The sequence below is a fragment of the Monodon monoceros genome, unplaced genomic scaffold (genome assembly GCF_005190385.1).
Source record: "Monodon monoceros isolate NGI ecotype Baffin Bay Population unplaced genomic scaffold, NGI_Narwhal_1 Super_Scaffold_3, whole genome shotgun sequence".
NCBI classification, from domain to species: Eukaryota; Metazoa; Chordata; class Mammalia; order Artiodactyla; family Monodontidae; genus Monodon; species Monodon monoceros.
This window is the reverse complement of record NW_021703780.1, coordinates 4,533,836-4,557,921: the sequence shown is the minus strand read 5'-3', so window position 1 is coordinate 4,557,921 and position 24,086 is coordinate 4,533,836. Positions and strand designations below refer to the sequence as shown.

The window sequence follows — 24,086 nt, the reverse complement described above, 5'->3', positions numbered from 1 at the left end:
CTGTCCTCTGTATCTCCTATAAATTTGGTTGTTGGATCTAGCTATTTGAACTGATTTAGGTCCAAAGTTTTTGGCAGGACTTCACAGGTGGCATTGTATTCTTCCATCAGGAGACACGTAAGTCTGGCTGCCCCGCTTTCTGTGATGGTAGTGGCCACTGGTGAACAGTGTTACCACCAGGACTTAATGTCAAACCCCTCTAGTCAATCTGGTTCCCACAGTTTGTTCTCTGGGAGACTCCTAAGGAAGTTCTCCTCTTCTCGGCTCCCAGCTTCCCCCACCGCCTCAGTTTCTGACACAGTGCAGGTCTGCCAGCCAGCGGTGAAGCGCTTAGCGAGACGCTGTCAGCCAGGGTGTTGGGGAGTTGTCTGTGGTTTGGGGTTCTGCTATTCCAGGTGCTGTGTCTGTTTTGTAAGACTTGGGACTACTAAAAACTATACAACCCAATTCCCACTTTTGAGAACAATGTTGTTTGCTTTTAGCAGGGTTTTAATTTTTTTAATAATATATTTAAAATGAAATGTATGGCCCGTACTTTTTTTTTAGCTGCATCCCGTCCATTTTGCTTTATTAATGTTAACTGTGATGGTACAACTTAAGTGGGTCGACCAAGTTCCTACATAATAAAGTGACTATTTCCCCCATGCCCGAGCAGTTTGAAGTGAGTATTTTCATTGTTGGTGAGTGATAAGTAACTTTTGATACATCCTAATATTTCTCTTTAACCCATGAATCTATAGTTGTGAATTTTTAGATGGCTGAGGATATGGAAACTTTTATTATCCTTTTCTTACTACTTTCTACATCAACTACATTGTAGTCAGGCATGGTTCTATTAATGTTACTGATTCTTTGACATTTGTTTACGACTTCAACTGTCAACTAGTATATGGGCAACATGTTTTTTTTTAAATAAATAAATTTATTTATTTATTTATTTTTGGCTGCGTTGGGTCTTCGTTGCTGCCCGCAGGCTTTCTCTAGTTGCGGCAAGCGGGGGCTACTCTTTGTTGCGGTGCACGGGCTCCTCATTGCGGTGGCTTCTCTCGTTGTGGAGCACGGGCTCCAGGCACGCGGGCTTCAGTAGTTGTGGCACGCGGGCTCTAGAGCGCAGGCTCAGTAGTTGGGGCGCATGGGCTTAGTTGCTCCTCGGCATGTGGGATCTTCCCGGACCAGGGCTCGAACCTGTGTCTCCTGCATTGGCATGCGGATTTTTAACCAATGAACCACTAGGGAAGCCCCTTATTTTTTTAAGTTATTCCATGTGACTATATACCTCCAGCTCTTGGGTACAGGATTTATGTATATGTCTGTCTGTCTGTCCAAACACAAAGAAATACACACACACACACACACACACACACACACACACACACAGTTACAGCATTTTAAACATAAACATAATCAAGCCTCTTAACCATATTTTTCAGGTTTCCTGTATCTTTACTCATTTTGTCTGCTTACTCCATTGGTTTTTGATTGAGGTCATTTAAAATCTTCTACTGTGACTATGAATTTGTCAAACTTAACTTTTATTTCTTCAGTTTTGGTTTCTATATTACGGCTATGATGTTGGGCACATTAAAATTCCTAAGTCATAAAGCATCCTGGTCAATGTATTATCCCTCTTTATTCATAGTTAATATTTCTTCCATATATTCTATTCTATCTAATATTAATAATTGCTTTACCAGCTTTCCTTTAGTAAGTATTTGCTTGATATATATTTTCCTGCCCTTTACTCTCAACCTCTGGTGTGATTCTACTTCAGGTTTCTCTAATTGAAAAATGTCCAGTCTGATAATGTATGTCTTTAAATTGGTAAAGTTAACACATTTATATTTGTGAATACTGATACATCTTACCTTGTCTCGAAACACAGAAGGGTTTTATTCACAATTAATAGTTAAATAAAATATACATTGTCATAGTTCATCCATTTCTGTGTTTATCCTTGTTCCTTTACCCCATACCTCTCTATGCACTTTCCTCCTTGCTGAAATATACCATGTAGTGATGAAAACAATGATTACCGAGATTATGAAATAACAGGAAAACTTTAGATGACAATATAGTTTTGTAAATTATATATGTAGCATGATTAAAACTATTGGAAAAAATCCTATTCATAGAGTAATAAACTGAAAGAAGGAAACAAATTTTTTTGAGATTTAAGATTAGGTCAGACTTAGTACCAACACTTTAGCTGAGGCCAGGAATCCACAAAACTCCACCCCTCTCTCCCCCTCACCGTTCCTGGAACTAAAGCCCCGCTTGGGTCCCAAGCAGCTCCTCTATGAAAAGCAACAGACCACAGTAGAACAGGTGAAGTTCAGGGTTGACTCTGCCACCAGCTGGCTGGGTAATACTGGGCAAGTCGCTAACCTACTGGGGCTTCAGATTCCTCGTGGTTGAAGTGGAAATAATCTGTCTCACAGGTTTTTATTACAAGGAGTAAATGAAACACGGCACGTGGAATTACTTTATCAAACTCTATTCTTAGACATGTACGTGTGTGCGTGTGTAATCTTTCTAACTAGAAGCAGAATCTACAGTCACATCATCTGAAAACGAGCCACGCCTGCTCCCCGCTAAACTGGACCAGACCCCGCACAAGTGTGAAATGAGATGAGGTTAATTCCGAACCCACTCCCTGTTTCCCACCATCTAAGGGAGGCTGGATTTTTTCCACCACTAACACACCAGTGTGTGTCTCGCAGCCTCCTCTCCTCTGCCATTCCCACGGCTTGCAGGCTTACCAGCCAGGGAGCACCGTCCTTGCTCATTTTTGTAATGAGATAAACTGGGCTGTGCACCTGCCACTGCCGTGACCTGGACACCTTGTCACTGGTGTCACACCTCCGCTGGCTCATTAGCTGTAGGTGACATTCCATCACTTGGTCATATTTCCCAGACTTCGACCTGTCTTTGTCCATTTCCCTTTTGTTTCCTAATAAATCTGTATCCTTGTTAATAGTTATTACTCCTAACATAGAAAATAGTCAGCTTTTCCTAGTAGCAAAAGCGCTCATCCAAGCAGCTCTGGGATCGAGCCTGGGTGGCCTTTTGTGTAAAGCTAATACCTATTTCTGAATTATCACGAATTCCCAGGAAGGCAGCACATCCTGAAGCTAACGGCCCTCTCTCCTAAAACACGACTCATTTAACACAACACACGGCGGTTACTCACCAGCCTGAGGATCCTATACTGTTCCTGCTCATATCCGACAACCCACTAACCTGGTGTTTTGTGGGAAGGAGTTTTGTGACAATTATTCCCCCTGTTTCAGTGAACGTGTTTGGAAAAAGTACCATAGGAGTAATGCCTCATTAATTCCATTTGTTTCTCACATAAAAACGGAGACGGTTTTAAAATATGTTAATGAAAGACAAGTGATACTGCACTTTTTTAGGAAATAGACTCAAGCTTTAAGGAATATTCATAAATTGCCAAAAAAAAGAGAAAAAAGCTGCGCACAACATATTAGGATGTCAGCTAACAGATGCAAGGAGTTGGGTGCTTTTGAGAATGGCCGGAATATCAGATTTCCTGATCAAAAAGGCTCTATGCATCCAAACACATACTTCAAGAAGAGCAATAATGAAAATGTCTCAAAAAGAAAAACTGTAAAGCACCCACAGGTGTAAAGCAGGGGACGGTAAGGAAAGAGTGTGGGACAAGAAGGCAGCTTACAGTCTCAGCCACTAAACCACCAGTCCCCGGGCTACCTAAGAAATTCATTTGTGCCTAACTCCAGGAACATGTAATTAACCTCCGCTAACTGAGATGTGGGGTAACCAGACCACGGGTCTCAGGGCTGCATCTCGAGTCATCCGGGACTGGGGGTAAGTGTGAGCCACTGACTACCCGCTCGTAAGAAGAAACCCAGAGACAGGCACGTTGGGACTGGAAGGAAAAGGACAGACACGAGGAAACAAAGGCCTGCCAATTTCTGAGGCTACTGACACAACACATCAGCCAGAAAACACTGAGCTCCGCCTACACAGAGGATGCCACCCAGGGTGGATAACGCACGGGTGCAGAACACGGTCAAGGACCCCGTGGGGCTTGGCTGAGATAAACCACAGTGGCCTCCACGAGACCACACAGGCCGTCCTCCAAGCCCGAGAGGGGCCGCACTCACCTGGTGCCGGGAGAAGAGCCGCACGGCCTCCAGCTGGTGGAACACAGGGTGGTGCTGGGCGTCGATCTGGTCGCGCCGGTACACGTCGCCCACCACCAAGAAGGCGTCTAGCCCCGCGCGCAGCAGGTCCCACTGGTGCGCGGACGTGTGCGCGCGCAGCATGTGGGTCGCGTTCAGGTAATAGCTGTCGCCCTTCTTCCGGCTGGGGTGGTCGGCCGGGACGAGCAGGCTGTCGAAGTTCTGCCAGGTGGTGACCACCGGGGAGAGGTCGTCGTAGACAGAGAAGAGGGGCGTCCCCGAGCGGCCCACGTACTGCGCGTAGAAGTGCTGCTTCACCCTCTCCTTGATCAGCCACAGCGGGTGATGCGGCCGGTTGTGCAGGTTCCTGCCGACCCTGGACAGGACCTTGCGGGACAGGTTGCTGTAGCCATCCTGGCGGTAGGACTTGCCCAGCAGCTCCACCGTGCCGCCCGGGGCCCCGAGGGTTCCCCGGGTGGCGGGCTCCGGGGCAGCGGGCCTCGCGCCCGAGGCCTGATGCTCAGGGCCTCGGCAGACCCCGCTGGCCTTCCTCGCCAGGTGGACGCGCACCTGGGCAGCTCTCCTGAGAGCCCAGCAAACCATCACAGCAACTCCTTTCACGGGTTCTGGAAAGAGCACACACACAAGCACCAGTCATGTTTCACCCTGCAGAAAGTAAGTGGGGGGCGGGAGGGCCCCGTCTCCCACCAGCTCCCCACCACTCTACTGATGTCTGCCTCCCCCTCCACCACTCAGAGAGAACAGCCAATTAAGGAAATCTGCCCAGAGAGGCTTACACCCTCTGCTCTACATCAAGAGAATCACGGACGTCATGCTTAGATCCCTAATCTCTAGCTGTCCTCCCCTGACATTTAGATCCATGAGTGTAAAGAAAATTTCCCTTATCAGGTCACATCACGTCCCGGACCCCTCACGCTGAATAAAACTATCAACGTGATGACTTTCTTTCTTTTTTAATTTATTTTATTTATTTTGTTTTGTTTTTGGCTGCGTGCGGGCTCTAGTTGTGGTGAGCGGGGGCTACTCTTCGTTGCGGTGCGTGGGCTTCTCACTGCAGTGGCTTCTCTTGTTGCAGAGCACGGGCTCTCGGCGCGCGGGCTTCAGTAGTTGTGGTACGCGGGTTCAGTAGTTGTGGCTCACGGGCTCTAGAGCGCAGGCTCAGTAGTTGTGGCTCGCGGGCTTAGTTGCTCCACGCATGTGGGATCTTCCCAGACCAGGGCTCGAACCTGTGTCCCTTGCATTGGCAGGTGGATTCTTCACCACTGCGCCACCAGGGAAGTCCCATGACTTTCTTTTATTTTGACTACTTTTGGGGGTCTCATTCCTTAAAGGAAGCCCATGATTACATCCATGTCTCTGAAGGATGGAAGGAGAACGTCTGAAACGCCATCCTGCCCATTTCACCCTCGTAACCACCAAGCTCTGCTCACTCCCGACACAATGGGACTTCTGATTAGCTCACCATGTTACAGGATGACATGAGCAATGCTTTTCTTCTGGATGTTTCCAATGAAATACACCAATTTAGGTAATCGTTATTTTTATGTGATTTTTATAAAATGAAAATGAAAAACTTAAGGAAATATTACACAGAGTGATAGACTATACCAGTGGACAGCTGGAATTACTTTTATAGATGCAAATCTTTTCTGTCCTCACATCTGGTCATGTCCTTTAAACTCAATACCATTGCAGGATCCCATCAATTACATGTCTCTTTTGTAAAAGAGCAACTTTCTACTGGGCACCCACAGGAAACCAGCAGGCCTAAACTCACTTGGGAAGAGACGCAGAGCAGCCAGGACACAGCGAATGGACCAGATCTTCTTTTTAATGCCCAGAATTTAATAAGAAGAGGACCAGATTTCACAGCTGGAACTCACTCATAGGCTGTTCACATCAAAAATGAGGTGACAAAGATCCAGGTATAGCGGCCCAAACTCTAAGACAACACTGAAGGATTCTGGGTACTTCTCTGCTGGCCCACGAGCAAGTTTAAATTGACTCGGGGATCTCAGGCATGAAGATCTTTAGAGGTCAAATCCCTTGGTTCATAAAAAATTTACCATGAACTTAAATCTGCCAAATAACATCTTCTAAAACTTGGCATTTTTACCCACTGGGCTAACTATAAAGCATACAACCAGGTAGTGATTTGACTTCCAGGGCTCTGCAATCATACCAAGAAAATACCTAACTTCACGCTAATAAACTGCATTAGGAGGGAATGACATTGCTCCACGCGACCATCCAAAGCACAGCTGGTATGTACCCAGCAGCACAGCCCCCTCAGCTTATGGAACCGAGACCTCCCAGACCCGAGTTAAATCACGCGTGACACCTGGGGAGAGCCCCTTGGTCTGAGACGGCCGTCACATTAGAAGCTCTCAAAGATACCCAGGAACTCTCTGGGTTTATTCATTTATGGCACTATTTTGTCAGAGCTGTTGCGAAAAGTGTTTTTGGCTACACTTCAGCGGAAATCCATCTTCCTCCCTCCACAGTGCTCAGCGGCCTGTCACTGCAGTGGATATAAATTTTAAATATGCCCGTGCCGCCTCCTGCGTCTCAGCACTAAGTCACGCTGGTCGGTTGTCAGCGACCCAGCTCAGCGCCCTTGGCAAGACACGACAAGCATCTCTCCCTTCCAAAGCCATGTGCTGTTACCAAGCTCAGGATTCTTCCAGGGAAGGTGCTCCTGAGGCCGTATTCATGGGCTGCCGACCCCCCTTTCTTCTGTTTCTGCTCCACACATGCCCATGCCCACCTGCACCCCCAGGCTCTGCTCCCACCGAGGTGCCCCATCCACACGTCCTTTCTTGGTCCTCCTGACCCCACCCCTAGCTTGCTAAGGAAAGTTTACTTTTCTTGTCCTTGTTTTCAGACTTTTTAATCTATCTGCTCAGCCCTCATCTGTCATTTCTCCCCACCCAAAACAATTTGGTTTTTTTTATCATCATCTCTTACAGAGAGAGAATAATGACTATGCTAGATTTCCCACTGCCATCTGAAAAGTAAATGCCTTTCTTCTTTCCTCTGTCAAGTTTCTCTGTGAGAAAGTCCATCTGGGAAATACAGGAGACCCAGAAAGATAATGCCGACCATGGTCCTGCCTCTATGGAAAGTGGTTTTCCATTTCATCCTTCCAACAACTCTGTGAGGCAAGTATTACTCTTATTATTTTACCAAGAATCTAGGCCTCAATTAGATCTTGTAACTTGCAAAAACTCATACATCTACCTGTGAACAAAGTTCAGAACTCTGAGCAACTCAATTATTTCTCAGTCAAAACAGACCCAAGACTGTTACATTCAAATTACTTCTCCGTAATTACCTATCTTAACGTCTACCTTAACTGAGCAACTTAGATTATACCTCAATGCATTTTAAATACGTGCATGAATAAATCAAAGAAAACACATTCGTTTAGATGGTGGAAATGAAATACCATTCAACTCAGGACCTGCGGGCCAAAACTGCCCATGCCCTGTTTTTGAAAATAATGTTTGGAAGAACCCAGTGATGCCCATTTGTTTACATATTGTCTGTGGAGGCTTTTCCACTACAAAGTCAGAGCTGAATAGTTGACTGTACCGCCCTCAAGGCCTAAAACACTTATTATCTTGTCCTTTACAGAAAAAGTTTGCCGAGCCCTGTTTTAGCTTAACTCACTGAAAAGTTCTTCCACATTACTAAGAATACCTTCTGGTCACAAATATATGTGGATTATAGAGCCGCTGAAAGTAACAAACGTACAAATGTGAATATTAAATGTGTTAACTTTGGCACAGAAGCGATAGTGAGACAGACCGTGAAAAGAGTCAGTACAACATCATGGGCAAAGGCCACACTGAGCAGAGACACCCATGGGCTGTAACCCTAGGCCGGCCCCTTGGGCACTCTGTGTTTTATCCTTGGACACAGCATTTGACTTTTTTCGGCCCTCAAGCTTCTCATGTATAGATACAGAAAATAATACCTACCTCATAGTAAAAGGATTACACCGCATCCTGTTCATAATGCACTCAACTCATTGTCTAGTACGTAAGACACAAGATAAGTTGAATTAAAGGTTAAAAATGGCCCATAGACTTCTAGAGACCAGGTAACAGAGAAAGCAATACCACTGAGACAGAGAACATGGGATGAATTTTATTTGTTTGTTTGTCCAAATGATTTCCACATGTGTGTCTTTGGTTCGAGAGGGAAACAACTTTGGACGTGTTGAAGTTAAGTACGGGTGACAGACCCATCTTACAATTTCTAGGACCCAGTCTGAGGTTTGCAAATAAGGTAAGAGCTCAGTACTAGCAATGGAGACCTTGGGATTTGTTTGTATAGAGGTAAGAGTTAATGTCGTAAGCATGTATAAGAACCCACTGGAAAGTGAGAGTAACAGCAGAAATGGGCAAAAGACAGAGCTCTTGGCAATTATCCTCTTTAAGAAGGATATATAAAGAGTAAAAGAACCAAAGGGTTCTCACAGAACCTAGGACAGGAAGTTTCTAGAAGGAAACCAAGGTTATTTCTGAACCAAGTGCCACTGTATATACAATTCTTAATATGCTGTATTATTACCAACTGTCTGTCTTCCTGCTAGACTATGTGGTTCTTGAGAGTAGAAGACACACAACCCCTGTCTTTCCCAAATGACCGCGCACTCAGAGGCTAGCACTACACCTGACACCAGGCAGAAGAGGAAGGGAGAAGAGAAAGTGGGAAAACAGAAAAGGATGGAAAGGAAATTGGCCAACAGGATCAAATGTAGCAAAGATGTTAGGCAGGGGGCAAAGTAAAGAACTATTTGACAAGATGACCATCAACAGGGCAATTTCAATGGCTGGGTGAAGACAGAAGTCAGATTATAATGGGTTTACACGAATGGAACATATAAAAATGAAGGAGGTTACCAATGAGAAAATGGATTAAAAATATTTTAAAACTTCTGAGACCGAAAGAAAGGAAGTTAAGGGAACTTTCAATAGATGACCCCGATCTCCCAAGGAAAGCTTTAGACTTATAAAGAAAAATATTCCGTACAATCTCAACATTCACCAAGTAAATGTTATTTTGTCTGTTAGAATGAATGAATTTTGCAGCGGTTTAAACAGTCCTTCCTTCAATCTCCCTCAGTCTTGTGTGTAAAGGAGAAACTAATTAGTGGTAATTTCTCTAAGGCACAGTTAGCTTACCGGAAAGGGCCAAATGTGACCCACATGTGGTTACGGCCACGCAAAAGAGATCAGGTGCGTCCCATTAACCTGCAGAGACAGGGCTGAAACAGCATCTACCCAGAAAAATGAAGCTGGGCCCAGTTAACACACAGCTTATATACTGTACTGGACTAAATAATGGCAGGGAAACAGCCAATTTCCATTAACTTTTGCTCAAAAAGAGCAGGCAAAGAGTGCTTTTGCTCCTGCTGAACGCAAAGAAAATGTCTCTAAAAAGGCCGTTCCCTGTGCTACTGGTGCAGCCTTTCTGGGCAGCCATTTAGCACTAGCAAGAGACTCAAACCTGTTCATACCCTTTGGCACGGTAACTACCCTTCAAGGAATTATCACAAGAAATAATGTAAATTAAGACAGAAGTGAAACACAAAGAAGTTTCATTACAGTGTGATTTATAATACAGAAAAATTACAAACAACATAAACTTTCCCCAGAAAGGGGGATATTAAGTAAATTATAGTAGAACCATACAGTAGAACATTGCGCAGTCATAAAGTATAATGGCTGCAAAGAGCTTTAATGACATAACTACATACTTACAAAGTGATAAATAGAAAATAAAAATGTATGATATGATCTTAACTATGTATATATATATATATATATATATATATATATATATATAAATACACACTTACTATATTTAGAAACCGTGGAAGAACTATGTAAGATTCAATGGCTATAATCCCTGGTCCTTATTTTCTATTTTTATAGTTCTACATTTTCTAAATGGACATCTATTACATTTTTTATTAAACCTGTTATTTTGAAATAGTTGAATTATTATAAGAAAAAGTTATTTAAAAATATGGCGAGTTGAGTTCTAGCCATTTTAATAGGTTGTATTAAACCCACTTATAATTGTATCAAGAATAATGCCAATATATGGACATATATACACTACCAAATGTAAAATAGATAGCTAGTGGGAAGCAGCCGCATAGCACAGGGAGATCAGCTCGGTGCTTTGTGACCACCTAGAGGGGTGGGATAGGGAGGGTGGGAAGGAGACGCAAGAGGGAGGAGATATGGGGATATATGTATATGTATAGGTGGTTCACTTTGTTACACAGCAGAAACTAACACACCATTGTAAAGCAATTATACTCCAATAAAGGTGTTAAAAAACAATAACAAAAAACAAAAACAAACAAACAAAAGAATAATGCCAATATAAACGTAACGCTGCTGTAGTTTAATTAACTGCATTCGGTGACCAGGTAAGAGATTACTTTTAACAACACAGGTGTCCACTTCGGAAGGAAATGCACAACGTGAGAGCTGTGAGTTTCAGTTTTATCTGAGGACTTACTGAGGACTGTGGTCCAGGAGACATTCTCTCAAGTGACTCTGAGAAACTGCTTCTAAGAAGCAGAGGGAGAAGCCAATATATACGCAATTTTGGTGAAGGGGTACGTGCAATCAAGCATACATCTCGCTACAAGGTTACCACTAGTCACAAGGAATATTATTTCAGTTAATGAACTTTAAGTGCTTTTCTAAGTAAGGGAAGATGCAAGAATACAGTTCATAAAAAATTTCACCTGGGGGCTTCCCTGGTGACGCAGTGGTTGAGAATCTGCCTGCTAATGCAGGGGACACGGGTTCGAGCCCTGGTCTGGGAAGATCCCACATGCTGCGGAGCAACTAGGCCCGTGAGCCACAACTACTGAGCCTGTGCGTCTGGAGCCTGTGCTCCGCAACAAGAGAGGCCGTGACAGTGAGGCCTGCGCACCGTGATGAAGAGCGGCCCCCGCTCGCCACAACTAGAGAAAGCCCTCGCACAGAGACCAAGACCCAGCACAGCCAAAATAAATAAATAAATACTGTGACTTGCTGAGGTTCAGATGATGGTTAGCATTAAAAAAAGTTTCTCCTGAAATATTTCTAACTATCTAAGGGCCGAGAGGCCCAAAACATTGCCTGTTTTCCCGGCACACAGAGGGCTTCATTGTGATCTTCGCCCTGAATTCCCTCCAGGGTGTACTGTATTGTAATTTTTTTTTGGCTGCATGGCATGTGGAATTTTCCCTGACCAGAGATCGAACCCATGCCCCCTGCACTGGGAGCGTGGAGCCTTAACCACTGGACAGGTCAGCAACTGCAGTGGCTAATGACATGGTACTTGTAGAACAGGACGGTGGGCAACATTCTTCGTTTTCCACAGATGAAATGCTTGGCATATAAAAAACTTCTTTGCCTTTCCAAATTCCTTTCCCTAGCTATAAATCAACTGTCAGAAGCACAGTGCCAATCAGTCAATGCTTTTTTCCCCCAAGACATTTAGATTTTCTAGGAAATTGATAATACTGGCTCTTATGCCAAACAGATGTTTCTCAATGGTACCCGTTAATGAAATCTTTAATACACGTTAAAGCTAAAACGTTACGCTGTCTTTCAGTAAGGAAAAATCTTTCTTATTTCTAAGGAAAATAGTCACTAAAGTTTAGTTCAGTCTAAGCTACTACCTATGCTACATGCGCAGCTCATTGTACGGGGCTGCAAGAGGACCTCGGAAAAGCACCACAGCATGGCTATCACCGTGCTGGTCGTCAGCCGCAACCTGGGCATCTGACGATGGGCCTGGAACATCTTTCTCAAATGATGCCCCCCCACCCCGCACATGGCCTTTAGAAAGGCTCCTTCGTCTCCTGACACTTTAATATGGGTTTCTACCCTCATTAACATAAACTCAGGGGTAGTAGAAAAGGGCTTGTTCTATGAATAACAACAGACACATTTTTCAGGAACTGAGAACAAAACTGACATTATAACAGAAGAACGCCCCTATGCGTTACAGATTACAGTCAGAAGGGTTTTAGGAGCCCCGTGCTAGGAACAATGGAAGAAGACCACAGATATATTCCTTACTGTAAATCCCACTATCACACGTACATTCATGACGCCACCCTCATCCTCAACACTACTCTCCTCGCGCTTGTCTGAATTGAATACCATTCCAGCCATTCCGCCTTCCTTCAAGGAATGCACAAAGAGGTGCAACATTACCAAATTCAGCTTTTATTCAACTTATTTACTACACTGGCTGATCAACTTCCAGCAGAAGAGAAATGTGGATAATCTCTTCGTTAGTGACATGAAACCCTTCAATGTCTTCTCTGTGGGTTCACAGTCAAACCTCATTGTGGTCCAAAGTCAGTGCCAAGCATTTCTTAGTGTTGATTTATCAGCCTCATTTCCAGCATTAGCAGCTGCAGAAATAGCATTTCAAGGCTGAGTTCTTTCAGGTCTTGGAACTTCAGGAATCCGTTAACTACAGCAAGCAGTTTTATTTTACTGTGTGATGACTGTATACTTGTTCTTCAGGGACATAAAATTCCTTGGTCACCAGGCTCCGTTACAGGTGTCACGCTGTTGAGTAGGCAAATGTCAAAAATACTACTTTACACAAGAAGTTGAAAAGTAAGGCTGTAAGCAACTTTAGGCAGGAAAGAGCTCTCTACGGGGAAGAGGCCCTTTTGTCCTGTCCCTAACCTTAAATCAGGCACCCCCACGCTCTACTCACCGCAGGCCCTAGCACACCTTTCAAATCTTTTGACCACACAATACCTTGCCTAACCTGTTGGTTCTTTCCGTAGATCAGAGGACTAGAAATGAAGAATAATTAACAGATGACCAGATCTCTCCCCTAGCTTCCGTTTCAGTAATCTCACGAACAAACTTATGTGAACGAAATAGCATCTAAAGAAAAATCACAAGTCAACAAGCCTGCACCCAAGCCTGCAGACAGTGGGGGATGGTGATGACTTCGACCCACCATCTCAATGATTAACTGAGATTACTTCCCTTTAAAAACTTTCATGGCCGAGCAGAATATTTATTCAGATATGGCTTTGGGTGAACACAACCACCTTTCCTGCCCCCTCTTGGCTTCCTTCCCAGGACACACACCATGTTTCACTTCTCAGGCACCTACCTGTTAAGGAGTGACCCTAGGATTTTGGGTCCTTCCATAAATAGCATTTTCTTTAATTCTGCTGTATCAATATGGGTACGTTAACAGGCTTTCTGGAATTTTAATTACATGACAAAACAGTAATTGGGTTCAATTAAAGTGTTTTCGCCTCTCCTAACTCATAGGTGACATTAATCAGAAGGGAAATGTAATTTAATATGGTGGCGAGATAAAATATATCACGTTATGTTAGTAGAAGCCAGCTCTGAATTCAGGAAAATCTATATCAAAATATTTATACATTTTAGAGAAACAGAGAAGATTAGGCTACATAATGTTTATATAACCTAAACCAAAAGAGTTAAAGAAGCCAAGAGTGCAGTTGAAACTCGGTCAAATAGGGCAAAGGTCTTACAAGCCCAGGCCCGGTCCTGATGGCCCGGCCAGAGTTCTGTCCTCAGGAGAGCGGAACCATGAGGAAAAGGGCCACGTGCACATGAAGCCAGTCCTCAGAGATGAGGCCACACATTATCTGGCTAGCTCTACCTTGGAGGATAACTAGGGGCTTATTCTGGGAGGGGTCTTGTGCAATACACAATGAATAAGACCACCGAGAGTCCAGTGTGGACGTGCAGAAGAACAGAAGATACTGTTTCTACAAACACTTTAACTAACTGGGCACCAGGAAAACTTATCTCCTGCTGGCTTGGTTGAAGCCAATATAAATTACCTAGATGTTTAACATAGAAATAGTCACACGTTTCATGCCAAATGAACCTAGTGGTAAGCATCTGTAGACATATACATCTCTCCCACTAGAAAAAAGCCAATAGAGAGTCAAACGGACACTGCGCTTTGAAATCAGTACCTTGCAGTAACATGAAATGCCTAGGAGAATGTTTTAACACACAGTTATACTAAGAGCGTCCCATACTCTTTCCTTGAGTTTTGTCCATTTGGACACAATTATCATTTTTCCCAGCATCTGGTGTGCCTAATTCCTAGCTATGATTGTGGGCACTGATACCAACAACTTTGCTTTTGTACTTTGGGTACTTTAACACTGAAGAGAATAAAGTATACATAAACTCTTTCCTCTAAAGACTTACCACGGAGATGCATTTTTCTGATTGATTCAGGAGCATGTGAGTAACAAAAGGGAAGCCCCCAAGGCAGAAAGCTGTAGCTCCAGAAAGCAGGAGGGTCTACTGCTCAGAAATACCAGCAGCCCTTTACCATTCACAAATGCTCTTACTTCGCGCGAATGAACGCAGTTCTTCCCTCCAATGACTATTTATCCACCATCAGTTTCAGCAACGTATTTAAGGCATGGCTTAAAGCCACCAGCACAAAATTGGCACTGGACTTTGCGGCCAGGGGCACATGGCTTCCACGGGTTGACAAGGCCCAGCTGCTGTATAAATGCGCACACCACTTGTCAAGACAGTGACGCAAGAACCTGGCAGCTCCGCTCAGAGGGCAGGCCCGACAAGGGACAGGGCTAGGGCCAACCGATCAGAGACCCCGAGAAAGCCCCTGCCACCACAGCCTTCTTTGGTAATGGGCACCTTTTGTGTAGATAATGTCTCTGATTAAAATTAAGTCTAAGGGGGAAAAAAAAAATTAATTCTAAGGGGGAAAAAAAGGAGTGAGGAAAGCAATTCTACAGACAATCATTATGTGAATATACAAGGCCATGTTCCCATTCAGAAGAGATGTCTTTTCATCACTATAATTCAGTGGAGAAATGACAAGCAGTACCATTCTCTGCTCATAAATGCCGTGTTTTCAAGAATGAGAGATTGGAAAGTGTTCTGTCGTGCTGGAAACTTCTTAATTATTCAAGAATGGAGGAGTACTCAAGAGAAAAATCTCTTATGATGGACACAGAAACAAATGGAAAAACACAACTTTTTAAAGGTTTTTAAAAACACAAGTCACTGTACTCAGTTCCAAGAGCAAAATCAGTTCTGCTGTCGTAAGTCAAAGGGTTAACATCTGTAATTAAGCAAATGCGTGAGGGAATGACTGCAGACAAAAGACCCCACAAAATTAACTTGAAGGCTGGTTAGTAAGTATCTAAAGATGTCACCATTTGGAATCGTAGTTAGACTCCCAACCACTCTTTCACAAATTTTCACTTAAGAAAAATATCGTGAGTTAAAATTAAGTTCATGTTACCAATACCCATTAGTATGAATGAATACTTTCCTAAATATGCCAGGGAAAAAATTCCTCTCATGCATATAAAAAATAATACACACAAACACTATAAAACAAATATACCAAACTCTTCCTTAATGCTCTTTAGCATCTCATCAAAGTCAAGTGAAACATCAAAACTGCTGGCTAATCTCAACTTAGGTCAACCTACTAGTCTTCATTTATTTTTGTTTCTAATGAAAGGTATTTACAGTCATTCCACATATTACACATTTGGAGAATGACAGCATAATTAATTATCCACTAAATTCAGCATTTAAAATAATGTGTAATAACCCTACTAATGTACGTGTACAGAATAGTCTTTAAATAAAAAATACTCAGTTAATGAAAAAGACTAAAGTATTCGCCCAGAAATACTTAGCAAGCCGAATGGCTATGGCAAGTAAAATTAAAACTTTTAAATCAGCTCACTAAACTGCATATTAAAAACTATTTTAGGTAATTAGAAATATTACTGTTACATAGAAGACGTAGCCTCCAGGTTAAAAATTCTGCTCTCCTAAATATTCTAAATAAAATGATTTTATCTAAGATCCTCCAAATAAAGTCGCTGCATATAAAATCCTGGAGTCTTGGCTACAGTGGAGGAAAGAGTCTTTCTAGCACACAAAGGCTTCGCCAGCCCTTAGCTCCACAATTATTTTTTTGTTTGTTTCTGTATTTATTCTTACATGTTACTGAAGTATAGTTGGTAGCTCCACAATTATTAAGTAGATGCTAATAGCCTGAAACACTACCTACAAATGGCGACATAACATCACCTCCTCTCCGAAGCCTTTTCTTTATTCTTCTTCTTTCATTTAATCCTCTTGACAGCACTACGACAGACATAAACTAATGTGGCCAGTGCTGTGCCTGCCAACTGAAGACTGCATCAGGGTCCAAGCCCAGGCCGTCTGCCTCTCACCCGGTCCCAGGCTGCCCCTGCCATTTCCACTGCTTGTCCTTTCCTGAAAAACACCAGCCAACTTTGCTTTTTTCAACAGATACAGTCCTGAGAAGCTCCTTGCGAGATTTCTTTTCAAACCGAAACACATCTTCCCATTGACGTGATCCGTAATTCCAGAGACCTTTTATCTCTATGAAACCAGGTCTTACCCTTCACACTCTGCTCAGACGGAACTGACCCATCTCTTCTTTCTTCCCCAAAAGCACATAAAACACTAACTGCCCCCATCAATCAGGATGCTGCTCCAGCTGTTAGATCTTAAGCTACTGGAGGACGGGGACAATGCTTCTGTCCTTAAAAAGAATGCTTTCCCAAGTCAAACAAGTAAACGCCACTAGGAATATCCATGTTGTATATTTCCATATCACTAAGAGAAGACACTACTCCATAACTCACAGTGATATTTCAACTGCCTGATCCTCTCCCCACAGCAGACCTAATGATAAAAGTCAAAGCACAGCACTGAGGTTCACTCAGCAAGTCATTTACAAGGGTGGAAATCAAACAACACTCCTTAATTCTTAATGCAGAGAAGGCTGTCGTGTGCCTGCTAAGTCATACTCTGAACATCGTGGCGAGATGGCAGAAGAGTGAAATTTAGGCCTACATGCCAGGTTCCATCCGCCCTAATCAGCCACAATCAGTCCTGATTATACTGTGCTCTCTGCTAAAATCCCCCGTAAAACACATAGTTCTGCATTTTTCTGTAAGTTTTCTAAGTTTTAAGGATTAGCTAGTACATGAAAGCATTGAATTCAAATTGCAAAATACCTGGGTCATGAAAACAGTGAAAATAATACACAGTCAATTCTCATTTTTCAAGGTAGTTCTGATCTAGAACATCCCTGAGAACACCGAATCAATGGACACTGAACCACTGCTCCTCAGGGAGAGAGACTTAGTGTCCTGAGAGGCCCTGCTCACATTTTTGCCAACTAATCAGTACATAACCTTGGTTTATGTGTCTTTCTGTTTAAAGACATCTTATGTAATATATACGGTTGATTCATTAACACTGACCTCACACAGCCAACTGCACTGTAGCTCACGCCTGGACGAAGTTCATCTCACACACGCATTTTCCCCACAAGGCATGTCACAGCCTTCCTGCTCTCAGGGACACTAGACAGCACTTCAGCACTAGGCCTAGGGGCCATTTAAACAGCAAAATCACCCCCAAAAAGCACAAAAACACGGCACTAAATAGATGGCAAAAAAAATACTTATTTACGTAGGAGCTGAAATGAGAAAGCAGACCACCCCCTTGTCTGATCTCAGCTGGGAACACGTGGGTAAGAGACTCTGATTTGTGATGTTCTGCGCATGTCCTCAAATGACCATGAAAGCCCCAGGAGTGCTGATTTTGAGGTTATAAATAAATTCTAGCAACTAGGCAAATTCACAAATACAAAATTGGTAAATAATAAAGACTGCATGTATGTCAAGAAATTACTAACAGTCGATACCTCCAAGGAGGGGAAGTGGGTGGCTGGGAGACAGAGGTAGGAGAGAAACTCTTTTTTTAACTATACAGCATCATATAACCTTTTGAATTTTGTAGGGTGTGTGTGACAGAGAGGAATTTATGACCTATGCTCAGGAAAAGAGCATTAAGTTCATTAGTAATCTAAAAAAAAAGTAAAACTAAGCTTTGGGTTCCAATAGTAAAACGATAACCAAATAAAATTAAGAATAAGACAGAATGAAAGTAGAAACAAATGAATTCAAAAATGGAAGAATCACAAATATTTGGAGTTTCTCTGCATTGAAGAAACTGAGAGCACACTCTCATAGGGGGGAATGGCACAGAGGATTATGTATTTGAAAGCGAAAATATCCCATGACCTTAGGTTCCCTTAGGAGGGGGCTATGGGGAGGATGATACAAAATGAAGATATTTTGGAAATAATTACGTAGTAAGCAATGAGCTTTACACGTTAAGTTAATTATAGGAAATTTACACTTATGATTTTAAACAACACTGAAGATGATTTTATGTAGGACAGTGGCACTCAAAGTGTGGTCCCAGGACCAGCTGCACCAACATCACTAGAGAAGCTGTTAGAAGTAAGGCTCTGGCCCCACCCCTGATCCAGGAAATAGGGACTTGGGGCGGGGCCGGCAGGCTTCAGGGCGATTCTGATGCCAGGAAAGGCTGGAGAACCACCGGTACAGAAATACCGTGAAATGTAACTATAGCATTTAACAGAGGCGATAAACAAAATTTAAACTTTTCTCAATGACAGCGGTCATCCTTTGGAAAGGCTATGGCTATTCTGGGCCATCATACAGTTTTCTGTTGTTTTTAAATTTGTTTTTGCCTCCTTCTTGGATTTCCACTGGCCAGCAGATCCTCTACCACTGTAAGAGCAGTACTGAAAGCTCTGCCATCCTCTGTGAACTTGACGCTTCCACTCTGTTGTAAGCTGCGCGGAAGCAAAACAATTCAGCGCATTACAACTGAATCCCAAGTGTGAATAAAGCTGGGTGTGGACCTAAGGAATAAAGTGCCTGGTCTGAGTGCAGAAGGATGGAAACGGCCTTTTCTTATTCCCAGACCTGGACTGCACACCAGGAGGATGACATGGGTAGAAAACTACTCCCTGGACACGATGCAGATGCTAACTCACTGAGGTGTGGAAAATATCCTATCGCTTAGACTGGAATATATGTCTGTTGCCGTTGTTACAAAAGTTCACTTAAAGGAAAAGCAAAGCCGCAAAGAGGAGGCGCTCAGAAGCCTGCTTCCAGGCTCCCTGGGCTGCACTCCCTCACAGCGGCTCCAGCAGTAGGAAGGATGGCGCCCTCTGTGGCTAGTTAGGGAAGTATTTAAATATTTCAGAAAAACTGAAAACTCCAAAGTCAGAGGGAGCTTCGAGAGGAGTTAGCCCAACTATGGCATTTGACAGACGGGGAAAACGAGGCCCACAGACGCCCTCTCCGCAGGGACCAGGCCCCCTGACCTGCACAGGTCACCCAGTGCCCGCTCACGGCCCCACCTGCATCTTCCTTCACACCAAGAAAGCACCAGCACGGTGGCAAGCAAGTACCTGAGCAGAGTGGGCATTACATACTTGCATTATTTTTATTTTAGATTTTAAAGATCAATGTTAATCTTCTGAAAGACGAGCTTTACTTTTTCTAAGGCTTCCCCCCAGAAATAAAAGTTACCTTCAAAGAACATCCCGACAGTTGATGACCTGCCTTACAAGTGGAAAAAAACAAAAGCTGTTTTCAAATTTTTATTGCCAGGGATTTAGTCTGTTAGGCATGGTGTCCTTGACTTTTTATAGAGATTGTGAAAGTGTACTGCCTCTAAATGACTGAATAGGGCAAAACAAAAACAGTGAGAATTCCCATTTGGAAACAGCCCGAGGACCCAAGTCTAAAGGGCTTGTGAAATAAAATACTTTACAGTTAAATTAACTTAAAAAGGAGGGGGCAGTCCTAGTGTTATGGGACTGAGCCCTTAACTGGTGGGATCTGGGATTATCTCCTGGTACTCAGTGCCAGAATTGAGTTACATTGTAGGACACCCAGCTGGTGTCTGAGAACCACTTACTGGTGTGGGGAAAACCTTCACACATTTGGGGACCAGAAGTGTCAGAAGTGAAGTAAAGTAGACACACAGGATAAACAAGCACGCAGAAAGGACGACCTGGGTTTTTCCCTACATCAGAAGGAAGGAAAAAACTGAGAGTCTTTGCTTTACACCATGGTGTGGACGTGCAAGTTTGTTTGACCATGCATTCTACTATGAACATTGGTGTATAAATTCTTATGTGAGCATATGTTTTCATTTCTCCAGGGTAAACAGCCCAAGAATGCATAGCTAGGTTACATGGTGGCTGAATATTTAGTTTCATAAGGAAACTGTTTCCCAGAGTTGCTGTATCTTTTACAACAATGTATGAGGGATCTAGTTTCTCTACAACCTTACCAGCACTTGGGGTTGTCACTATTTTTCATTTTAGCCGTTTTGATAGGTATGTAGTGATATCTCTTTGTGGTTTAAATATTCATTTCCCTAATGGGTAATGATGGTGAGCATCTTTTCATGTGCTTACTTACCATGTGCAGATCTTCTTGGTGAAATGTCCATTCATGCTACTTTCCCTTTTCTAATTGCACTATTTTCTGTTTCTTTATTTTACTGTTGAATTTCGAAAATTCTGTATATTTTAGATGTTGTTCCTTTTTCAAAGACCTCTTAACAGGGTCTTTAGCATAGTAAAAGTCTGTATTTGAAGGTCCAACTTATCAATTCTTTTCTCTTATGAATCATGCTTTGGGTGTCAAGTCTAAGAACTATTTGCCAAGCCCTACATCCTAAAAATTTTCTCCTATGTTTTTTTCTAAAAGATTTATAGTTTTACATTTAAGTTCATGATTCATCTTAATTTTTATATAAGGTGTGAGAGTTAAGCCAAAGTTCACCGTTTTGCCAATGGATGTCCAATTGTTCCCACACCATTTTTTGAAAAGCCTATCCTTCCTCCATTAAATTGCTTTTCCTAGATTCTCTATTCTGTGTCTGTCCCTCCACCAATACCATTCTGCCTTAGTTTACTGTAGCTCTTGCAGGCTTTCATAACAATCGCTCCACTGACTTTATTCTTTCTCAAAATTATTTAACTATTCTAGGACCTGTGCCCTTCCATATAAATTTTGTTTTATTTAATTTTTTTACAAATTTATTTATGTATTTATTATTTTTGGCTGCATTGGGGCTTCGTTGCTGCACGCGGGCTTTCTCTAGAGCAGGGGCTACTCTTCGTTGCAGTGCGCGGGCTTCTCATTGTGCTGGCTTCTCTTGCCACAGAGCACGGGCTCTAGGCACATGGGCTTCAGTAGTTGTGGCACACGGGCTCAGCAGTTGTGGCTCACGGGCCCTAGAGCGCAGACTCAGTAGCTGTGGCGCATGGGCTTAGCTTCTCCGCTGCATGTGGGATCTTCCTGGCCCGGGGCTCGAACCCGTGTCCCCCGCATTGGCAGGCAGACTCTTAACCACAGTGCCATAAGGAAAGCCCCCATATAAATCTTGGAAGACGCTTGTGTATAAAACCCTTGATGGTTCTCAAGGGTAATAAGGGTGAAGGGTCACTTTACAGTGGAGAAAACTGACACATGCTACCTCGGCCAGGCGATCAAACCAACAGCCACAGTGATCAGCTGAGCTGATAGTGCCCCCGTGATGTGATGCATGAGGGTGGCTCTTACCTCTGTGGGTGTCCTCCCCAAACACACATCACAGTTGTCTCATCATGAGAAAAACCTCATGCAAATCCCAGCTGAGGGACATTCTACAAAATATCTGACACCAGGTACCCCACGAAACTGTCCCAGTCATCACAATCCAGGAAAGCCTAATGCACTGTGCAGCTCAAGACAGAAATGACCAAACGTCAAGTGGAACCCTGGATGGGACTCCAGAGCTGAGGAAGGACATCATGTAAAAATAAGGAAGTCTGAAGAAAGTATGCACTTCAGTTAATAATAATGTATCAGTACGGATTCATTCATTTTAACAAAGTCACCAGACTAATGTAAGATGTTAATAACCGGAAAAAAATGTGAGAGGTGTGGAAACTCTTCGGATTACCTTCCCAATTTTTCTATATATCTAAAACTGTTCTAAAACAAAAACTCGTATGTGTATTTCTAAAAAGGCAGTGTTCAAGGACTGATATTTAATAAGGCTGATAACTTTTAGTACTTGATCGGGATGACTTCAAGTGGGAAAAAAAATACACCTTTGCTGGCATTTTCACAGTAATGGCACTGAACAATTTAGGGAGAGCTGACACCTCATTATGTTGAGTCTTCCAGCCTGTGAGCATGTCTCTCCCCCTTTGTTTAGGTCTCTGATTTCTTTCATCAGCATTTTATAATCCTCAGCATAAAGCTCCTACACATGGTTTGTTAAATACAGTCCTATTTCCTGAGAGTGGCGGTAAATAGTTTTGTGTCTGTACTTTCGGTTCCCACACGTTTGTTGCTAGCATATAGAAATGTGACGGATTTTTATTTGTTGATATTATATCCTGAGACCTTGCACAACTCACCTTTTAGTTTTAGGAGAGTTGTTTTGTTTTGTTTGTTTTTCATACATTCTTTGGGATTTTCTGCACAGACAATCATATCATCTTCAAACAGGAACAGTTTTCTTTCTTCCTTTCCAATATGAATGGCTTTGATTTCCTGTTCTTGCCTTATTGAAGCTGCTAGAACTTCCAATACAACGTTGAACAAGAATGCTGAAAGCAGATATCTTGGCCTTGTTCCCAATCTTAGGGAGAAAACATCCCATCTCTTAGCATTAGATATGATGTTAACTGGAGGATTTTTACAGATGCCCTTCATTAAATTGAAGAAGTTCCCCTCTATCCCTAGTTTGCTGAGAGTTTTATCTTGAATGAGTACAGGATTTTGTGCAATAATTTTTCCATATCAACTGATATGATCACATGCTTTTCTTTCGCCAGCTGATATGGTGGCTTACAATGTCTGGTTTTCAAATACTGACTTAAGGTGAGTTTTCTAAGACAAATAGGACTTCACTAGACTTGAATATAAAAGCATTTGTGTTCATTTGCTTAATGTCTATTTATCCTTACTAGACTACCACCTCCATGGTGACATGGATTATTTATATTTTGTTCAACACTATATACCCAAAAACAAGCCCAGCACCTAGCACATAATAAACACTCAGCAAATATTTGTGGAAGCGGGGTAAGGAAAGAATAGAATGTACGAGTGCGCAGCCATCAGGGTATGTGCACATTAGTCAGCCAGGGAAACAGAAACAGATTATGCTGAGGAGTGGCCAAAAGGCAGAGTCCCCACCTCACAGTATATACATAAATTAATTCAAGATACATCAAAAAACTACTGACCAAAATGTGAAGCTTTTAGAAGAAAACATATTAGAGTATCTTCATAACTTGGGAGTGGACACAGGTTTCTTAAAACATAGCAATAATCATGAAAGAAACCACTGGCAAGATTGTATTTGAAAATTAAAATTTTCTGTTCTTCAAAAGACATCTTTAAGAAAATTAAAAGGAAGCCAAAGACTGGGAGAAAAGATTCGTAAAACATGAACACGGCAGCTGTGACATATAAAGAACCCCTGCAATTCAATAATAGAAAGACAAAGAGTCACAGTCACAGAAGATATGCAAATGGCTGATAAGCACATGTAGAAGTGCTTGACATCATTGGTCAGACAAACACTTTTGTCTGAAAGAGTGTAAAATGATACAACCACTTCAGAAAAAAGTCTGGCAATGGATCCAATAATCTGAACCCTAGGTATTTAACCAAGAGAAAATGTCTACAGAAAGATCTGTATGAGAACATTCATTGTAACTTTACTCATAGCAGCCCCAAAACAAAAAGAGCCCAGATGCTCATCAATAGGAGGATGGATAAACAAACAGTGGTGTGTTCCTACAAGGGAACACCGTTACACACACACACACACACACACCTACTATACACACAATAACATGGGTGCATCTCAGAAACATGATGATGAGTGAAAGAAACCAGTCACAAAAGAGAACATCCTGAAT

At 42.6% G+C, this 24,086-nt stretch overlaps 1 protein-coding gene across 6 annotated transcripts in view; it reads right to left on the bottom strand.

Annotated features, from left to right (window-relative positions):
* Positions 1 to 24,086, bottom strand: part of FARS2 (phenylalanyl-tRNA synthetase 2, mitochondrial) — a 387,381-nt gene that overhangs the window by 301,970 nt on the left and 61,325 nt on the right. For all 6 annotated transcript variants that reach the window (XM_029244287.1, XM_029244282.1, XM_029244286.1 and 3 more), the window contains one exon: positions 4,146 to 4,789. In XM_029244287.1, the coding sequence (XP_029100120.1) occupies positions 4,146 to 4,766 (621 nt within the window). In that variant the 5' untranslated portion in view covers positions 4,767 to 4,789. The remainder of the gene's footprint in view (positions 1 to 4,145; positions 4,790 to 24,086) is intronic.